This window comes from Fusarium poae, chromosome 1 (assembly GCF_019609905.1).
Source record: "Fusarium poae strain DAOMC 252244 chromosome 1, whole genome shotgun sequence".
NCBI classification, from domain to species: Eukaryota; Fungi; Ascomycota; class Sordariomycetes; order Hypocreales; family Nectriaceae; genus Fusarium; species Fusarium poae.
Window position 1 is genome coordinate 9183286 of NC_058399.1, and position 20109 is coordinate 9203394.

The window sequence follows — 20109 nt, forward strand, 5'->3', positions numbered from 1 at the left end:
GTCGATCCCAAGGTGTCTACACGACTCGTGCTTCGTGGGATGATGTTGCGTGATCACTGGGAGTAAAAGATACTTGTTCTTTGCAGAGGGACAGGCAGTGGAGGCCACTCGCGAAGTGACTCCTTATCGGTGTCTCGAGAACGGAGCGGGTTCGATTTTCTGTTGGGACAGACGAAAAGCGAAGCGATCAGTGGCAAACGCGAATCTATCTACCTACCAGTTCAAGGCCAGATCCTCTCGAGATTTCTGAGAACAGGATCAACTAATATTATGGCTCGCACGTGAACTGATGCTTATAATTGGTGAAATCGCAGTGATACGCAAGATGGGTCGATGAGAAAAGTCATGTGCGCCGTGTGTGGGCGCCGAGTCAGTTTTGCTGAGCCCCGCGGACGATTGAGTCGGGGAGCGGTATCGGACTTGCTTTGAAGCTGCGAATGCGGAGTAGAACTTGGCAATTGCCTCCTTTCCCAGATTCTAGAGTTTCAATCCACCTTGTAGTTTACCTGTCCGGAGGCGTGGAGCCTTTCTGTCTTTAAGTGGTGCAATTTAGGCCGGCAGGTACAAAATTCCAAGTACTCTTGGAGATTACCTATGAACGAGCCATAGAAGTGCAGATAAATTGGTGCCAGTTATATACTGTGTAAAATAGTATCTTTTGTGCAACTATCTGATGGCAACAATCAAGTTTTCTCTATAAAAGTCATATCGGCATCCACGACATCAAGCATGGTACCTCCTGGTAACCTAGCACGTACATACTGGGTGAGGTTATGCCGGTACCTGGACCTTACCCCAGATTCCCGTGAGCTTAAAGCGGGGTATTCGTGTCATTTAGTTATCCGCCCAAAACAGCTCCAGCCAAGCCACAGACTAAGACCCTGGGGTACAAGCATGTCGACGTCAGTGCTTGTTTTGATACCGTTGCTACACAAGATGCCCAGTCGGTATGTTCAGCATGAGATCAATCAGTTACCTTGCGGTCAATTGTTGAAAAAACACCACGATGTTATTATAAAAACTTCCAACTTTTGATTGTGGGGCCCTGAAGTGTTCAACGCGACCTAATCAGTCCGCTCCCAAGAATGCTGAAAGGCCGTACCTTGTGGCACACCAGGTAAACTTGGTGGAGGTGGGAGTAATCTACTGAGGTATGGAGAAAATTAAACACTAAGTACATCGTTGTACTGTACTTGTCATGCCCCTCTATTCCAGAGACTGGGTCAATTGGTATGGCATCGGATGGAATCTGGAAGCCAATTGAGCCCATTGACTGCGGTAGATGGCATGAGGTTCCCCTTAAACTATCAGCATCATGAATTGTGGTCATTTTTGCATTCGAATTGCCTCCTGATCTAACCTACTAATTCTCAGACAAAGTCCTTACTAGAGTGTCACAAATATGTTTCCCCGCAATTGTAACGTGCTTTCTGAAGTATGTACCAGATCGTTGACTCAATAAGTTGAATTGGACTACAGAGTTCGGTCACCGGCTGGTTGCGCCAGGTCACGCGATAGACGGACGGGATGGGACATGCGAGACCCGCCTGGACCGGGGTAGGTACCACCTGCTAACCTAGCTCCACCAGTGGTTGGAGGGGCCCAGGCGTTGTCGCACTTACCTTGGGAAGCCATCATGGTGCAACATCTATGAGCTGACTCCTTCCGCCTTTCCCCCCCGTAATTCGCAATTGTCCAATGGAGAAGCTCCCGTCTGTTGGGGAGCTTCGTCAGCGTCCTTAGTAGAGGTAGCTATTCTACAAGGAAAGGGCTGGATTGTAACTAGGCAGTAGGTGGGAAGGAAACATCCGTCTGCGATGACCTGATTGGACACAGTGTGATGCCATCACGCATCGTTCCTCGCGTGACTCTCAGGATATAAAGGCAAGCTCTCTCCTTCCCAGGGCTGAACATTGTCTTACACATAACACGACTTGTTCCTCATATCTCTTCTGAATCATCAAAGTTTCTACATCTTCACTTCTCGTCATTCCAAACCACTCGCGAGCCTACCTATCTACCAGATCGGTTGCCAACCAGTTAAATACTGTCCACTATCCGGCCCCCTCCTAGCAATCATTCGACGAATTTGCTCATAAGGTTGTCTTTCTATCAGTACAAGTCCTGTGTCAAGAAGCGTCTCTTTGACAATCTCTCACTGCAAGGGCAAACGACTGACTTGACCAAACTTGAAGCAACAAAACTTCGTCTCACGCATCCCATATATCCTCAATTACCAATTTACCACTCTCAAATCGCCTCGCGCTAACACTGCACCCTTTCCAGCCAACAAAAAGTAAGTTTCTCTTGCAATTAGTCGTCACATCCACCCTGTCCACTTGTTCTCCCCGTCCTCCGTATACCTGCCTTTATACACGGAGTACTTGAACACCCCGCACTTCCCTAGACTCATTTCACCCGGAGGGATCTTTTGCTCTTGTTCACTGGCGATTGCTTTTTGGTGACGTTTGGCGTGGCATCCAATTCTATAAAAAGCCAATAAGTCCCACCTTGAATCTTTGCATCTCCTGCCCCTCTTCCATCATCAATATCCTATCTACCGTACTGTTTCATCATCACAACAACAATATTTCTCAACCCTTCCTCCATCTCGCACTCGCTCTCACATATCCTCACGAGTCAGCTTGATGCCGCTCACCCAACATCCAGTACTATACTGACAACGCTTCTCACAGTGACCCGATCTCACAAGGCCAACGACCGTGACCACAAGGGCATTGCCGAGGGGACTATGCTCCCCACGGAAACTGTCCCTCGCTTCTTTGGTAAAAATGGCTTCGCCGATGTCGACCCCAAGAAGATGAAGAAGGACGGCTCTGGTCGAGGCAATTGGTATGTTACCCCAATTCACCCCTGTTCACCCCTGTTCACCCTTGCCCCACAAAGCACTTACACTACTTACAGGGGAACTGTCAACGATGATATCGCTGGCGAGCAGTTCACCTTTACCAATACTCGCCGCCGCTCCAACAGTAGCAGCTTTTCTCATGTTGCCGATTTCAAGACAAAGTTTGAGGTCAACGAGCCCGAGCCCGTTTTTGAGGAGTCGCTCCACGGTCCTGAGGAGGAAGACCATGAAGACCTCACCAAGACCGACTCTTCCGAGAGCGGTCGATCTTCGTCTTGATCGATCTATTATATCATCACTGAGGGGTCGGTAATTGCTGCTTGTTGCTCTGTATACTGGCAGCAGCACATCAGGTGGATGGCATGTACTGAAATTGTGAGGGGCGTTTGATCTTTAATCTACAACTACGAAACGAGATGCGATGGAATGACAGGAAGCCGGAAAACAACGCCGTTATGGCGACAACTACGGATCAAACAGTTTGAAAGATATGGCGGCGATTGTGATGGGGCCAAAAGGCTCTCAACTTACTGATCTCTACGTAGATCCTGGCTTTTACGACCGGCTGCGAAGTTATCTTCCAAGCGGAACGATGTATCACTTGTATCATTATCTTAATTAGCTCTAACATTGAAGCGGGCAATACAGCTGGTCACAGCTGACGAACATTAAACAAAAACACACCATTAATATGTTACGTGAAGACGAACTTGATACCATAGTATGGTCTCATTTGTATGAATGTTCTATCCGTCTCTTGTTCTCCTACCCCACTTGCTTAAATTGACAGGCAAACCGGTAGCCATATCAGTGCCGATCTATCGGGCACCGCACAGCGATCCGGACAAAGGGCAGCTATTAAATAAGAATAATCTCCCTCGGGCCCCATCTCACGCTGTGACATTGCTCATTTCCATGATGGACTTTTGAAATCTTGCTGTACCGATGCTTGAGGTATAGTAACAAATAGTAATACAGTTGTCAATACATCAAAGTGATATGTTTACAAAGTGTCTTTGGACTTAGTGCCGCTTCCAGCACTATTCTCAGGAGAAGCAGGGATAAAAACACTTGTTATATCCTTCATAGGTAGGTAACTATGTACCGGTCTTTTCATTGGATTATCAGAAGCAGTCGTTGCCGGTGGAGCACAGCTCCATCATCATGCAGAAAACCCGCTATAGTGCCACTAAGACCGCAGGGGGGTTCGTTATCGAGCAGCTTTAACCTCCAAGAGTATAAAGAAAAGTCAGGTTCGCCAAAAACAGGTTCTGGATTCGTTGATCCATTATATTAAAGAAATATAAAGCTGCTTTGGTTTGTAAGATATACTTTACTCATAAGTAGAACATCATAAACTTCTCATGTGTACCGATTCCTGTTAACCGCCTCAGTCGAACCTTCAATATGCCTGTGCCATGAGTCAAGCCACCAAGGCTGAGGAGGCTGAGAAATGATCCGTGCGTTACCACGCTTCGAATATGGTGTCGTCGAAATTTCGTGGTTGCGAGGCTGGCACATACCTAGTACATGAACATTAAATGCTTGCACGATTTCGCGACATCTTTTGCGATACTTTTTGATTCATAAGCTCACCACTCCCACTCCGACACATCAACAGAAACTCGATACCGCTTTCGGTAAATTATTAAACCAAAATTATATTCAATTAAGCCTCACGCGTCGCAATTGCAGAACAAATCATCACCATGCCCATCGCTCCCGCTTATCACGAGTCTCTTCCATGTAAGACTTTGCTGTGTGGCTAACTTAGTATCTGTGTTCTCTTTTACTAATATTCTCTACAGATGTCGACCAGGAACCAACTCCGGAAGCCCTTGCCGCCGCCCGCGCCCTGATCACCGCTGAAGCATCCTCTCAAACACCCCAACCCTCCTCCAACACAGAGCCTTCTTTCTCTCCCGCGATAACAGCTGAACTCGAGCGCGTTTCCAAATCCACATCACTTGCGCCTCTGGATTTGAGTCGATATGAGGCTCCATCCCCGAGCGCTCCCCCTGCGACTGCCCTGCCAGCTGCTGCTGTCGCCCATAGCTATCTCTCCTCGCGCCTCACAAACCTAGAGCTTCTCGAGAAGTGGGGGAAGAATGCGTGGTTATTAGGGAACCACGGACTTGAAGCAGAGCTCCAGGCACTTGAGCGTGAGCTGGCAGCTACCAAGCGAGAAGTCGACATATTGAATTTGGAGAGGCAAAAGAGACAGAACGCAGTGGGCGCTGAGATCAAGACATTAGATGACACTTGGCGCGCTGGTGTCGGTCGAGTGCTGGAAACCGAAGTTGCTGTCGAGGAATTGAGGAGAAGGATTCGAGAGGAACTGGCAAGACGGGCTAGGTAGAGTCAGGAGGAATAACATACCGAGATGTGACGCGAAGATGGTGATTAACAATTAACGGGTGCACGTTTGAGGAACTCTTCACATTTGGCGTCTTGATATCAACATGTTTCACGTTTGGTTTCATGGGGGGAATGGCAATTAGCAATCATCTTTCTCGAGTTGTTTAATCTGCTCTCATCACTTCGTAGATATTCACATCGAATGTCGCAAATACCTTCATATCATTGAGTGGAGAGCTACGTCGTGGTAATAATGATATCAACCAAGGTATCTAATCACTAGCCATGCTTGTTTCAGGAAAGCGAAGGTGGGAGAGAGCCTCTCAAAACGCCAATCACAAGTGAATTCCTCTGCCAATCATTTCTGAATCCAACGTGCCCCAAATGCGTACAAGATATACACCCAAACGACACGAGGCAACCTGAACACCACTCAATCTCATTGATAAACTTTGCTACTTCCCCATATGATGGATGCAGTCCTACCTTCGAGCTCTGCCCTTCAATCTAGCTGATGTGAAGTGGATCCATCTCTTCAACACCAGTAGCAACACCTTGATACTTGGTCCTTCGTAGAATACCTTCTACAGGTCCCAGTAGTCGCTGGAAAGCGTTTTTTCCCAAGCTTCCAACCTTGACTGTTGACGCAGCAACGATACTAGCTGCTCGCGGGGCGTCGTTGAGTAAGGCAAGCTCGCCAAAGTAATCACCCTTCTTGTAGTGACGGACCTTGTTGTCAGGCTGGCCAATGTATGCATCCGCTTCGCCGCTTTCAAGCAGATAAAACGCATGACCAGGATCTCCCTCGTTGATGATAATCTCTCCTGGAGCAAATTTCCTTGTTTCCAACGCATCCGCAATCTTGGAGCGCTCGTACGGGTTGAGGGTGGAAAGGAGAGGCACTTCTTCGAGGAAACTCTCATACATACGTCTCCGAGCAAACGTCGACTCCATCAAAATGCGGCGGAAAGTGACACGATCGAGTGCCCACACAGTGCAACCAGGCTCGGCAGAAATGACAGTCGCAGCTCGAGGTGCATTGTACATCAACGCCAGTTCACCAAATGAGCCACCAGCCTGGATATTGCCAACTTGGTTGCCCATACCATCAGGACCGGGCTGTAACGAGCCGCTAGGGTTGACATAAACGTCAAAGGATCCCTTCTCGACGACGTAGAAGTAGTCACCAGCATCTCCCTGACTGATTACCTATCATATTGTGTCAGTGCCTATTCCGAGTCTGCACTGAACGGACTTACCTTGATGCCCTTTGCTGGTATCGGCTTTTCGACGAGAGCGCCCAAAATCTGAGCGCTCTGTTCATCCTCCAGATGACTGAAAAGAAAATTGCCTTCGATGGCGTGCTTGAGACGCTCGATCTGGTCCGGGGTCTTCTCATGGAAAGGGGGTGACCAATTATCGTAGGAATCGGCGCTGGGTTTCAGAGATTCGGCAGATACTGAAGTTCGGCGACCGAAGTTATACTGGGCCGGGTAGCTATCAGGGTTTGGGACGTTTCGCGACGCAGAAGGTGCTTCAGCAGAAGAGTCGCCACCAAACCCCCCGCCAAAGGGGCCCGAAAACATAGAGGCAGAATTTGGTGATGCTCCAAAACGAGCGTTCGTAGGCGATGTGATGGTGTCGTTTTCATCCTCTTCCTCAACAACACGATGAATGGGATTGTTCGTCATTTTGCCCCTGTCTGTTCCAAAAGGGTTGCTATTCTCCCCAAAGGGACTGGAGAAAGGGCCAGACATGGCGTAAAGTTAGGTGTGATTGGCGTGGCTCGAAATATCCGGTATTATGTCGTCGAACAGGCACAGAATGAATACCTGTCGTCGTGTGAGGGGTATCGCGGGGCGAGTGGAGAGCACTTGTTCGTTGGCGATGGTCTGTTTTTGGTTCTGATAAGCTTTCATGTGGCGAAGACGTAGCGGCTGACGTGAAGTCGTTGCTATGATTATGTCGAGAATCTGGGACGGAGAGGGAAATGGACGTAAAATATAAATGTAACAACCAGTGGCAATGTGATGCCGTCACATAAATGAGGGAACTCGACTTACAGCTACTGCAGCGGTCTTGTGGATGATTGCAAAGCAGATAATCTTCAAAGCATGTCAGTCTGAGCTGCAGACGAAGCCAGGGACAAAGATCAATGAACAATGAAACGACAAGGGATGTTGCTTGCAGGAAAAGTTCCGGGGCGTGCACTAAAGATGAAGCTGGACGTGGGCTGCAATCCACGCTTGAAAGTGACGTGTTGTGGCGGGGCCTAGATCAAGACCCTGGTACATAGCCCATGCACAGCTCAGAGGAACAAAAGCTGCTTGGACAGGATGAAAGGGGAATCGCAAAACTCCAGACAGAGCCTTGCAAAGAGAAACAAGGACGGCCAATCCATAGTTGGCGGACAAAGACATGTCATGGTATAGAGTGCACTGTCGCAACAAGGGCTCATATGGCTGGAGAGCTAAGCAGTTCAGGTGATGGAGTTTCCATTGCAGACAAAGAATGCAGAATGGGAAGAAAACAGGTCAACTCACACAATCCTGGTAAACTAGACCCTACCGCCTGAGATATGATCAGGGAGGGTGACGATATTCTGTGCAGCTCCTGAGATCAAAGGTTTGATGTGTGAGGAGGGGCCTGACGCAGGGTTGAGTCAAAGCCAGAGAGTATAGTAGACGACGAGAACGATAGACGACAATTGAAAGAAATGAAGGGGACAAATAGAGAGGAGTAACCAGGCGAGTGGGGTTCTGGTGTTCTGATCCCCGCCTCCTAGTCAAAGGCAAGGAAGACGATGAAGAGCAGCTGAAGATGAATAGGTAAGTTGAGGATGCAATATATGGGGATGTTGGTTGAGTCTGTATGTATAGAGGACTAAGAAAAAGCGAGGGAGTAAATGCAGGTGAAGAAGAAGATGGGATGGAAGGAAAGATGATGTTTCTTGCCTGGCGGCGTTGGTACCTTGGGTAGGGCGAGAGCTCTTGCTTTCTTGACTGAACTGACCAACGGAATGGAGAGAAGTGGGGGGAAGGGAGCTGTGAGGTGGTTGCCGTCAGGGAAGCTTTCTAGAAAGATGTGCACGGACCAGCAAGAGGCACGAGCTTCTCGGGTGCTTGTTCCACAGACACTTCCGCTACTCTTCGGTGCAGCTCCCGGACTGGGAATCGAAGCTTTCTGGAGGTACTGTATTAGTAGATACCATAGGGGAAGAAGGGGGTTTTTAAACATGCCCAGATGACAAAATTAGGCTGTCGACACCATGTTGGCAGTACCTATATGATGTATTAAATTCTGATATCCTGTATATACCTTTAACAGCCAGTCAACAGCCTTAAATTGTCATCTAGGCATGTTTAAAAACCCCCCCAACCCGCGATGGTAGGTACCTAGGTACTATATTGTGTATTGTCAAAGCTAGGTACCTATATATGATGTAGCACAACATCCCTCTTCTTGGGGCAGATCAGCATTTTTCTTTTTCGCCTATTCCTCGCCTAGATAGCTTGAAGGACTGTAATTCATCTGAGCATGTACAAGATGAGTTAGTGACCAGTTGATCTATCAGCTCCAAACTGGTTTTGGTGGTGTTAGTCAGGACTCTTAAGCTGCTAGCGGACGCCTCTAATTCCCGGAAGCAGAATTACCTAAAACAACACAAATGTGCAAAGGAACTCAGGACTCCACTCCGTCCATCTTTCTACTCTCTGGTATGTACGCCTGATTACTGCAATGTCGCGAAGACATTGGTTCATCTCTGCCGCTTTCCAACTCCCAGTTGAGTCAGTCAGTATTTTCAGCGTTGGTTTATGGATGGATGGAACATGACAAAGGCTTGGGCATTTCTGTTTTGCTTTGCTTAACCTTGCAAACGAGAGAGCGCAAAGCCTGTCTTTTGATCATAGCATCTACTTTGAAAGGCGATCACTGACTGGCTGAGGAGCTTGAGTAGCAGGTGGCTACAGTACACAAGGCTTGCAGATATTTCAATAGCTCACTCCAAGCCCATTTCATCCTCAACCGCCTTGTTCCATAGCTTTCATTCCGATGCCTTAACTTGCAAGGCCCAACATGAAGTTTGTTTCATGACACACCATAGTCGATCTACTGACACATGTCTGCTTTCATGCTCTTTGGAGGATTCGAAGAGAGGCAAGTTCAGGAAGCAGTCACTTAACATCTTGACCTACTATCATGACGATAAGCATTTTCAATTTTGGGTCTTTTGAGCAATTATATATAGGTAGTCAACATGCCACCCAAAACCCCCATCACTGGTACTGAGCAACTTCTGCTCTTAGAGCTGCACGGGTATCGTTCCTGCAATGACAAAGTACAACAAAAATCATCATCCTCTCCGTTCCATTCCCTCTAGTGCACGGCAAGGTCCTCATTCCTCATCTCAAGCATGCCAAGAGGGAATAATGCTTATCCCTAAACAGCAATAGAAATACATATAAAAGGCATCGGAGCCCATGACAATACCACGACCAAAAAGCAAAACAGTGTAAAAACAAAAACAATCCAAACCCTTGCGCCAAAGATAAAGCCATCCGACTGATATGCATCCGTCTGGATCCTCGGATCCGAGTCGCGCACCGTCAATGCGGACTGCAGTCTTGTATCGTGGCTGTGTTTGTCCAACGCCGGCTCCTTACACGCCTTGCTTATCCCAATCGTACTTGCCTGGTATTCTGTCTATCATCTCCACCCCACGCGATACCATAGCGGTATTTTCGCACACGTATAACTTCTTTTGACTTGGGTAGGCAGCAGGCCACTTCCTTCGACTCAGACTTGGTACGTTCCAATTCTGTTCTTTCTGTGACGGCCGAGGCAACCATTCTTAGCTTCAATACTGCAAAAATTATAATCTTGGAGCTGATCAAGATACATGTTATGATGCAGCGAGGCATGAATCCAAGACGTTGTCCAGCATATCGGTATCCTGGCTGTCTGCGCCTTCCCACCAGGTTTCTGTGTCGATATCCATAGAGTCAGGGTGTCCATTTTGAAGCTCGTAGACACGTCCTCCATTGACGTCCAAACCATGTTTCTCGTGGGCATAATCTCGAGGTGCTTGGTCATAGACCCAGGTGTAGTCATCCCAGTTCTCCAGTTCGCCTTCCCGATAGCTGTAAACAACTTGAGTCATTAATACGGGGAATTGTGCCATGCCTGAATCGGCCATTTCTAACGAGAGGCGAAGATCAGACATGCCCAGAGGGCCTCTTTCGCTAGCCGCCCGCGATTCGATCGGTAGAAGCCCGCCCTTATCCCGGGTGATCTCACCTCGCATCGCAGCTTCTTCTTCGTATTCTAACTGACGCTTGTACTTGTGTGTCTGGATCCAAGTGGTTCCAACACCAAACCCTGCGCTGCCAGTATCACCAGGGCCGTTGCTCCTCGTACGGCTAAACACTTGAGTAAGGACTTCCTTAATAAAAGTTTCCACAGCCACCGACATGAACTGTGGGGCATCGGCGGTGTGACCATTAACAAGACCTGCTTCGTAACAAGAGGGAAGCATTCGGCCGGAGATCATGTTGATGTCGGGGAATTCGCCAGATTCGATTGCCAGTGGTTGTGCATATCGTTTTCGAATCTCTAGGTCGAAGTCTGGTTCCCGTGTTAGGACTTCCAAATAATACATATACTTCACTATAATACATACTCATGTTGTTGATGCCTCCTACTGTAGGGGTGGCATCTGAAACTGTGACTGTGGAAGGCTTGCGGTGACTGTCTGCAAACACATTCGATATGCTCTCGTGCGGGTCCCACTTGCTACCTGTCAGCGATCGAAACATAGACAATTTGGGAATACCAACATCGTTTTGCACAAGATCCTTTATACGCCTTCGATCCCTTGTTGGTAATTGCATAACATCTCCCTTCAACCTCCGTTCTGCTGCATCGCCTGATACTGGCTTGGTTCCTGTCGTCGCTGCAGGTTTATCGTTGGCGCTAACCCAAGGCGCCAGCCCCTGGTCGGGCATTTCTCGAGTGACATTTCCATAGATCGCAGCGATGAGGTTGTTGTGTAAATGTTCTTTGTCGCCTGGGCCAGCGAGAATGGGGTCTACTCTCTCCGAGTATTCAGCTTGATTGAGGCGTCCTGATGACACATGAGCACGCGCGAGGATTGCTAGTATATGTAATGATGTATACCTGTTAAGAACTCGCTAGTTGATTCCTTATATATTGCCCATTTCTCATTGCCAATAGCGACTTTGAGTGCAGTATATAGCGGTTCCAAATCGATTCGGGCCGGAATAATTTGGCTGGACTTTGCGATCTTTGGCGCACCGGGTACAGAGCCTGCAAGAGTCTTGTTGGATAGAATAGGAGTCGAGAGGCTGACGGATGGACGGCTCAAAGCCGCGGGGTCGATGTCTGGCATCTTGATAGGAGTCGAATAGGCGACAGCGTCGCGTGCGGCAGAGTAGCGCGGCGCGACGTGGGGAGAAGACGCATGAGTTGTATAAAACGAATGGGTGCTTTAACGCGATCACAGCATATGTATTAAACTGATGAGAAAGGCATATTGCGGCGTTTAAATTGATGGTTGACTTGTGCCGCTGTGGACGTAAGGTTCAAGGTGAATGGAGGGTTTCGAGTGTAGTTGGGTTTTGCCGCGAGGCATGCCTGGTCATGGAGAACTCGAGCGCAATGCTTAAGTACTAGCTACCTGCTGAACCGTCATATCGCGTTAGGCGCCAAAGGTACCCACTACTTCCAGGCTTCTGACAGGGCACTAAAACAATCCGCCCTGTACCTAGCAGCAACACCACCTACTACAGTCGCGTCTGGCGCGTCTGAGTCTGGGTAGGTATCTACATCTAATCAACCCAAGACTGATCATCTGTGACCAAAAGTTACCCTTACACACATAGTCAATCATTGACTAACGCCCAATCTCTTTCTTCGCAGAAACTCTTGCTCCCATAGTCGCAAGCAGTTTGCGACAATGCCGTCATGGCCCCCGACCGCATCACCAACGCTATTGACAGTTTGATAACCCACATTGTGCCCAGTGATCCCAATGATCCTGATGAAGTTGCACAAGAACGTCATGATACTTGCTTTGAAATTGTCAAGTCTATAATAGACAGGTACGCGTCTCCGTCTATCAAAGACCTGTTGGTTGATACATCAAATTAACTGTTCGCGGCTCAGTCCAGCCTCCCCCGCTATTTCTTCCGATGTCAACCATGCCTCCGATCTTATAAAACGAAAGCTTATCCAGAGCAACCCTACGCAAGCCCTTCGCTTCTCTAACCTCTACACACGATTGCTATCACTGCCAGTGTTGGAGCACAAATGGGCAATACTATACCTCCTCTACCAGCTCGCTGATTCTCCAGATCCCAACGAACCCCTCCCGTTGAGCCCTGTAAAGCCATCGGCGCCCAACTACAGAGATGCTATCAATCGTGACGCTATAAAACGGCAAGGCCGAGAACGTGCCACCAAGACGTCTAGGTTCGAGGAGGAACAGTTCAAAGAGGCTTTTCAACCAGATGGACTCAAGAAATATCCACCAAAAGAGAGCAAACAGCCGGGTAAAGAAGGGGAACCGCGCCCCGAGCCGCCAAAAAGAGACGTCTCTCTGAAATCGACACTATTGGCGAATAACTATTCAGAGATAGAGCCTCCGGAGTCCGTCATTCTCAGAGATTTGCCATTCACTTTGCAAGGACTCTCATCTACCACACTTCCCTTCTCCAAATCAGACATTATCAAATTACCATCAACACTTCCATTACCAATTGTGTCCCTACTCCATACTCTAGCAGAGCCGTCATTACTCTATCGCGGTCTTGACGGCTTTTGCAAGACTCCTGCTAAAGGACTACTCGGTCAAAGCCTGAGAGCAGCCATTCACGGGGAACTCAAATCTTACTTGAGTTTGATTGCGACGCTCGAAAGTCAAATTCGAAGAGCCCTAGCATCGCTTAATGACGATGCGCCAAGAGAAGGTATTGGAAAAGCCGGGGTCACGCTCAAGCGATGCGTGGTATGGACTCGCGAGGCAACAATGGGCCTCAGGCTCATGAGTCTAATAGCTGAAGAATCAGAGAAGAAAAGAGGTGGGCAACTTGTGTCTCTTATTCACAGCTTTTCATCCTCTCATGGGGATCCCGTTGTTGCTGCTTTTGCTGAAAGGCTGCTGTCAAGTTTTACGCGGCCCTTTTATGACATTTTACGACACTGGATATACGATGGTGAACTGTCTGATCCCTTTCAGGAGTTCTTCGTCAGAGAGCAGTCTCCCGACAAGGACACATCTAAAGCTAAGGGCGCAGGTAATGTTTGGGAAGACAAGTATGAAATCGACACAGACATGATTCCCAGCATTCTCACCCAGGACTTTGCCCAGAAGGTTTTCTTGATCGGAAAATCTCTCAACTTTATTAGGCATAGCTGCGGTGATGCTATGTGGGTGGAGGACTATTCCAAGGCTGCTTCCAAGGAGTTGAGGTATGGCGATACGGCCACCCTAGAAGCTTGGATCGACGAGGCACACAAGACCACTATGAAACGCCTGATCGACTTGATGGCCAATAAATTCCACCTGTTCAAGCATCTCCAGGCGTTGAAGAACTATATCCTCTTAGGTCAGGGAGATTTTATCGCCCTCTTGATGGAATCCCTGGCTGCCAATCTTGATCGCCCCGCTGGTGCACAGTACAGACATACCTTGACGGCCCAACTCGAGCATGCTATCCGAGGATCAAACGCACAATACGATTCTCCTGAGGTTTTACGCCGTCTCGATGCCCGTATGCTGCAGCTATCACATGGTGACATTGGCTGGGACTGTTTCACTCTTGAATATAAAATCGATGCGCCCGTCGATGTCGTCGTGACAGAATGGGGCAACAGACAATATCTCAAAGTATTCAATTTCCTCTGGCGTATTAAGCGAGTTGAATTTGCTGTGCTATCGACCTGGCGGAAGTGCATGACGGGTGCTCGTGGTGTCCTACAGAATTCGGATCCTGCAGTCTCCCAGACGTGGAAATCCACACGGGGCGTCCTCGCCGAGATGATTCACTTCGTGGGCCAGCTGCAGTACTACATTCTCTTCGAGGTTATTGAGTCTTCGTGGGGCGAACTTCAGAAGCGGATTCACAAGGAAGACTGTACGTTGGACGACCTTATCAAGGCACACACACGATACCTCAACGACATCACTCACAAAGGCCTCCTCGGGGCCAAGCGACGTAACCATAGTTCTGACGAAGATGACCGCACGACATACATGATGCAGCTCGGTGAGATTCTTCGCTTCATGCTCAACTACCGAGACTCGGTCGATGGACTTTATAGCTGGAGTGTGTCAGATTTCACACAGCGCCAAGAGGCTGATGTGCGAAGCACTACACGGCATACAGACGATCATGATGGCCTCGATACCCCTACAGCAGGCTCTGGTGCTGTTACATCCGAGTTCCCAGTCCTTCAAGAGCGCCTACGACACCTGGGTGCATCGTTCCGAACGCGCGTTCAGATTCTCCTTGGCGATCTGGCGTATCAACCTGATGTTGACATGCGATTCCTAGGAGTAGCAATGAACTTCAACGATGTTTATCAGCCAACACGAAGAAAATCTAAGGCGGCCCCGGGCACAGCTGCAACGGCAAGAAGTGCTTCGACGAATAAGGGTTAAAGAGTGTATCAGCTAGTGCTGGACATTGCTTATAGAAGTTGAAAGACATGTTGTGCGTATGGCGTTACGGACCATGTTTTCCTATGAGGACAGAGGTCAATACAAATGTTTCTTCCGCCCCTTTTATGCCAGTGTGACTTTAGTTGTGTTGTCTTTGGGCATGAGGGTTTGAACTGGGCCCCTTTCACAAAGTTAGCATACTGATACTACAGACCTACTATCTAGACTTGAATGATTGTAATAAAATATAGATTAATGCATGCCAAACATTGTCTACACAGCCAGTATGACATTTTACTATTCATAGATTATTTCATAGACCATGGACAAGTACAAAACACATTCATTACATTTCGTGACAAAGCTATACGTAGATAAGTCATCACAATTTGAGGACAACCACATCAAACAAAACTTCTTTATGCTGTGCAACCTACCTACCCTGGAGAACATGTCAGTAATGTTAAGAGTCCGACTTCTTGAAAGCAAAAAGGACCGACGCTGGTAGCAATTGACGTCTATATATCTCAACGCAGATAAAATAAAATATTAGGCATTATTGAATGCATGATACTTCTAATTTACATCGTTTGAGAGTTGTGAGGTGTCTTGGCTTGTGTGACAAGCCCGACTTAGATTTGATAACATGAACCACGAACAAGATCATGAATTGCCTTGGACAAGTACGCAACCAACAGCGAATATTTTAATACTTGCCAAGACTTCGTATCCGCTGTGTTGAATTGATCGGACTGTGTTCCCCAAGGCAGTGAGACAGGGAATATTCAAACAGGACCATGCAATCGATACCTAATTATGCGCAATGAGTGAAAAAGTCAAAATTCCATTGAGAAGATTTAATAATTCTAGTTTTAGTAGGTGTGCTAAAAAAAACAATTTCTTATACTTGGTCCTTGTTAGTCATGAATTCTTGTCGTGATATATCTATCGTTTGGCCGTACAACCTGGTATGGCCTCGGTTGACTCGGAAGCCACGCATCAAGATCCGCTTCAGTCTGCAGAGATCGATAGGTGACTGACGGCCATCCGGCGAGGGAACGCGTAAATGCAAAGATTATCGCGTTGTGCTACGTGGCAACTCGAATGCTTAATCGTCGTGAGTTGTGATGGTCAACTGAGCTGGTCTTCAGTGCATGATTACAAAAGGAACGGTTCATCAAACTCGTTGCTCCTATCTGTTAAAAGTCAGTACTGCAACCACAAAAACTATGCAAGCAGATATGCTGGCAATTACTCGATTGCAATGTGTCTCTCAACGCCTCACCCAGTCACCAGATACTTATGTTGAAATCATGCGAAGAGAGAGAATGGATAAGGGCAAAAGTATAGGATGACATTCGGAGACCAGGCTGTTGCTTGAAACCCGAGGGAATGAGGGTTAGCTGATACCACAGATAAAAATATTCTGATTCCGCATGAGCGCTGCTGATAGCAATGGACGCGACAAGATGGTGTAAGTATCTAGTCTAGCTTGAACTAAGTACAACGAAAATGTCAGCCACACGCCCCAAGGATTAAGGCTCAGTCTTTGATGTTTGGGTTTCCCTTCCCGACATGTAATACATACATCGTGATAAGAAATAAAGGATGATTTCGTTTCAAAACTGTCTCACCTCACCTGTCACTGGAGACCCAAGGACAATTTGTTTTGCTTAATGTGTGTTGGGAATATTGCCCAGTGACCCTGTTTTGCCATTTCTCGGTTGCGTCTCACCAGCCTGACGGGCTAACAGGTAGTTTATTTGTCGTACATGTGTATCTGTACCAGCATTCCCCAGTGCCAGTCATTCCGCGAAACATACCTTGTCAGGGGTACTTTGATATGATAACAAACCCCCAGGCCAAAAAGAACACGAGCTCGAGTATCTCATCATCTCATATTGGTATGGAGACTGGAACCCCCTGTGCAAGAGATAAACTTTCGCTTCATGTCTGCATCGGGCTCGAACTCAAGGTTTGTTGCATGGATTGAGTGTATATGCGAGTCTCCGCAAAACAAGCGAATTTCTAGAAGATACGGAGTATGCGAGTCAGACTGACGTTTCACCCCATCATGACTGTAACTACATACACTGTATTGAGCCTGCAATGTCCGATTCATGACCGGTAGTTGCAAGGTGCTTGTTGGGCTCTTTGTTGAGGTTGTTTCTCGGAGCTCATACAGGCCTAAGCTTGATGTGATTTCCGTATTATGCCGCGAAATGATTTTCTGTATTAGCCTGCACGTAACTGCATACTTGGACCGTAGCTTCCTTTATGCTTCCTTCTTTCTCCCTCTCCTGTTTGCTCATTTATGCTATTTCCTTTTCCCGTTGATCTGAATGACGAAGTGCCAGAAGATACCATACCCTTGCAGGGAGTGAATGAGTACAGTATATATACATGTTCAATGGTTGAAATCCTTCCAATGATATTCGAGTGATGTGGTAAATTTGTATGTAAACAGATTTGGACCTACTAAGGTAGCTAGCTACATGTACCAAGATAGTGAGTTTTCTATTCTATGCCCATAGGTAGCCACATGCACACCTTAACATGCTTGTTTTAGTCAGGAGGGCTTGATCACGAATATATTGATGCACAAAAGTCCATCTGTCTTTTCCCCCCTTCCGAACCGGGGCACGGCTGGTGATGAATGTACATGTCTAGAACAGTAGGTAGTTTAGGTAGGTTAGTAGGTACCTAGGTACTACCTAAGTGTAGGTACTAGGAGGTCAAGTACTGTACCTGCTTCACTAGCACCGACGCCAAGATATGTCTCCCACCCTGTTCCCCAGGTTTTCCTATCTTTTATCGTCTCACCTTGCAGGCCGTTACCGCTGCCTCCGCTTGAGCAGTAGGCAGGCTCGCCTTGTCAATGCCGTTGGTACTGCAAGGCCCTTGCTTGCCCTATCTTTAGAATGTACGGATACTTGAGTTGCTCAGTTCAACCCAGGCCAGTCCAATTCAGGTTCCGGTTGGGTTGGGCTGAGCTGGGCTCGCTGGTGTGAGCTGTAGGGAAGAATGGATGGCAGCTCATCTCATCTCCCTCCTTTGAATACCTAACATGACATCCTCCTCCCTTTATCAGGACCATCCCTTCCTCCCATTTCCCCGGAATTCATTAGCTTGTGTCTACACCTTTTCTTCTTCAATTACCTACCTTTATACTTACCTTGACTCCGACTGCGGCTGTAAACGTTTATAACTTCTTATCCATTCGCCCGTCAGAGAATCGACTTGAGATCACCCCGGCTGTTGAACTATCCTTTTCACATCGAACTCACTTCCTCAACTCGGCCCGAATAATATATTCTAGTTCTTCTCTCCACTGCCGCGTTTTCACATCTACGACTTTGGATTCGTACAACGGTTGTCTCCATTCTGTCCCCACATTTTACACGCAAGCCGCTCTCTGTTACTATTCTTGTAAGTATTGAGTCTCTACTCATAGATATAATGGCCTCACCTCAGCCCATCTATCTTCTTGGTCTCCCTAGCAAACATATTATTGAACTCCAGTTTTAATGAACAGAAAAATGCCCACTTCTCACTCTTCATCGATCCAGGCTTCGCCTCGCCACATGAGGCTAGTCACCTCGCAGGATCTCCTCCACAACAGCATAAACGCAACTCTCTCGACAAAGACAGACCGCCCTTCAACTCCAGTGCATCACATCCAAGAAGATGACTATGCTGTTCCGGCACCTCCACCTCCCAGTCCTGTCAGTTTCAGACCCGAGCACTGGGCCACGTCGAACCGCCGCTGAGATACAAGTTTTGTCGACAAAGACGCTCGATACCAGGCACCATACACAGATCGTTACCCAAACCCCCAAACCCCCAAAACCTATATAGGCGGCGGGCTGGGTAAAGGCAACGTTGATCTGTAATACTTTTCTCTTATTTTTCTCTCTTTCGGTTTCTCTTTTTGGCGTTATTGTAATAACAGTCGAGCACTATGGAGTCTGGGTCACTAGGAGGGTAAATCAATTAATGGATGGTAAGGGCGCACATGTTTTGACACGGGGATTGGCAAAAGGTTATTGCCATGTTTTGTTCGAGTTTTGTCTGGGCGATTGTGGATATTTGCAGCTGGCATGTTTTTTGTTGGAAGTCTGTGGTAACAGATGGCCGACACTATTGCATAGTACTCTTGTTAAAGTTCTTTTTAAAACCTCGGGATGAACACGCAATACTGTCTAATATACTGGAAAATACCAGCTAGTCTGTGTGAGGCATCGTTAAAAGGTCCTTGAGCAAGAAGACATCAATATCCTTTCCTTGAGGCTGGGCTAACATTCGATGACTTTCCAGTCTTTACAAATGATAAGCTTGAAGGTGCTTCGACCCACAAACGTCAAGTACTGAGCTCACTCTGCGATGATGCTCTGTATCGAACAAGTCGACCTCGTATCGGTATAGAAACAAGTACAAAACCATTTTCGCAACATTCAAACAAGTAATTGTCATTCGGGGAGCACGGATGGCAATGAAAAAACAGCAAATTTGTCTTACAGCGAGGACGCAGCCAAAGAGGAAATCCCCAATTGGGAGACAGGCAGCCAGACCGCCATTCCATGTCTTAAGAGGGCTTGAGGGGAAGCTCAACATGCATCCTTATAGGGTTTCGTAGAGTGTCGCCACGAAAATGAATAGCCTTGTCCTCCGAAAGAGTGATTGGCTACTCCGTACGGGGGTGCGTATTTCCTGCTTCATCAAGGCATCGCCACAATGTAAATGTGGATTAGATTCAGGAAACGGGTCCCGAGGAGAAGAGAAGTTTTGTGTAACTTGGAAAACCACCATCGTTGGGTGTAAGTTATCGTTCAGCCCGATGTATCCTATCAGCGCTCAACTAAGGTTTTCGTATTGCCAAGTCATCGTAGAGAAGCAGTTCTTGATTAAAGCGAGCAAAGATGTGAAATGATCAATCACTTTTCTCAGAGCCTACTCTTCTGCAAACCTCGTGTTGATAGAAAAGAGGTACAACATCCGAGAACCAAAGCATGCCTAGAGGTAGTCTTGTAGTCTTTCATGTTGATGGCCCCGCAAGCATGTCTGAAAAGCCAATAGGGATGTACACGAGATGCACGAAGAAAGACAATTGCATAGACTTTGAGAGTAAACAAGCCACATCGCGACGTTGCTAAAAAAAAAAAAAGGCAATGCCAGAGTGAGATTAGGATAAATCTGATAA

The 20109-nt window shown here is 47.4% G+C and overlaps 6 protein-coding genes across 6 annotated transcripts; 3 read left to right on the forward strand and 3 right to left on the reverse strand.

Annotated features, from left to right (window-relative positions):
* Positions 1-729: 729 nt before the first annotated feature.
* FPOAC1_002984 (uncharacterized protein) lies at positions 730-3148 on the forward strand (the record flags this gene model as incomplete). The annotated part of the gene is made up of 5 exons (XM_044847556.1): positions 730-805; positions 856-947; positions 2287-2296; positions 2697-2853; positions 2926-3148. 5 exons carry the CDS (start codon positions 730-732, stop codon positions 3146-3148), a joined length of 558 nt encoding a protein of 185 aa, XP_044713472.1.
* Positions 3149-4578: 1430 nt separating this feature from the next.
* FPOAC1_002985 (uncharacterized protein) lies at positions 4579-5228 on the forward strand (the record flags this gene model as incomplete). Its single annotated transcript, XM_044847557.1, has 2 exons — positions 4579-4615; positions 4678-5228. 2 exons carry the CDS (start codon positions 4579-4581, stop codon positions 5226-5228), a joined length of 588 nt encoding a protein of 195 aa, XP_044713473.1.
* Positions 5229-5734: 506 nt separating this feature from the next.
* On the reverse strand, positions 5735-6984 carry FPOAC1_002986 (uncharacterized protein; the record flags this gene model as incomplete). Its single annotated transcript, XM_044847558.1, has 2 exons — positions 5735-6436; positions 6487-6984. 2 exons carry the CDS (start codon positions 6982-6984, stop codon positions 5735-5737), a joined length of 1200 nt encoding a protein of 399 aa, XP_044713474.1.
* Positions 6985-6993: 9 nt separating this feature from the next.
* Positions 6994-8464, reverse strand: FPOAC1_002987 (uncharacterized protein; the record flags this gene model as incomplete). The annotated part of the gene is made up of 4 exons (XM_044847559.1): positions 6994-7119; positions 7291-7332; positions 7771-7791; positions 8240-8464. 4 exons carry the CDS (start codon positions 8462-8464, stop codon positions 6994-6996), a joined length of 414 nt encoding a protein of 137 aa, XP_044713475.1.
* Positions 8465-10130: 1666 nt separating this feature from the next.
* FPOAC1_002988 (uncharacterized protein) lies at positions 10131-11636 on the reverse strand (the record flags this gene model as incomplete). Its single annotated transcript, XM_044847560.1, has 3 exons — positions 10131-10852; positions 10908-11351; positions 11405-11636. 3 exons carry the CDS (start codon positions 11634-11636, stop codon positions 10131-10133), a joined length of 1398 nt encoding a protein of 465 aa, XP_044713476.1.
* Positions 11637-12211: 575 nt separating this feature from the next.
* FPOAC1_002989 (uncharacterized protein) lies at positions 12212-14909 on the forward strand (the record flags this gene model as incomplete). Its single annotated transcript, XM_044847561.1, has 2 exons — positions 12212-12348; positions 12413-14909. 2 exons carry the CDS (start codon positions 12212-12214, stop codon positions 14907-14909), a joined length of 2634 nt encoding a protein of 877 aa, XP_044713477.1.
* Positions 14910-20109: the final 5200 nt, after the last annotated feature.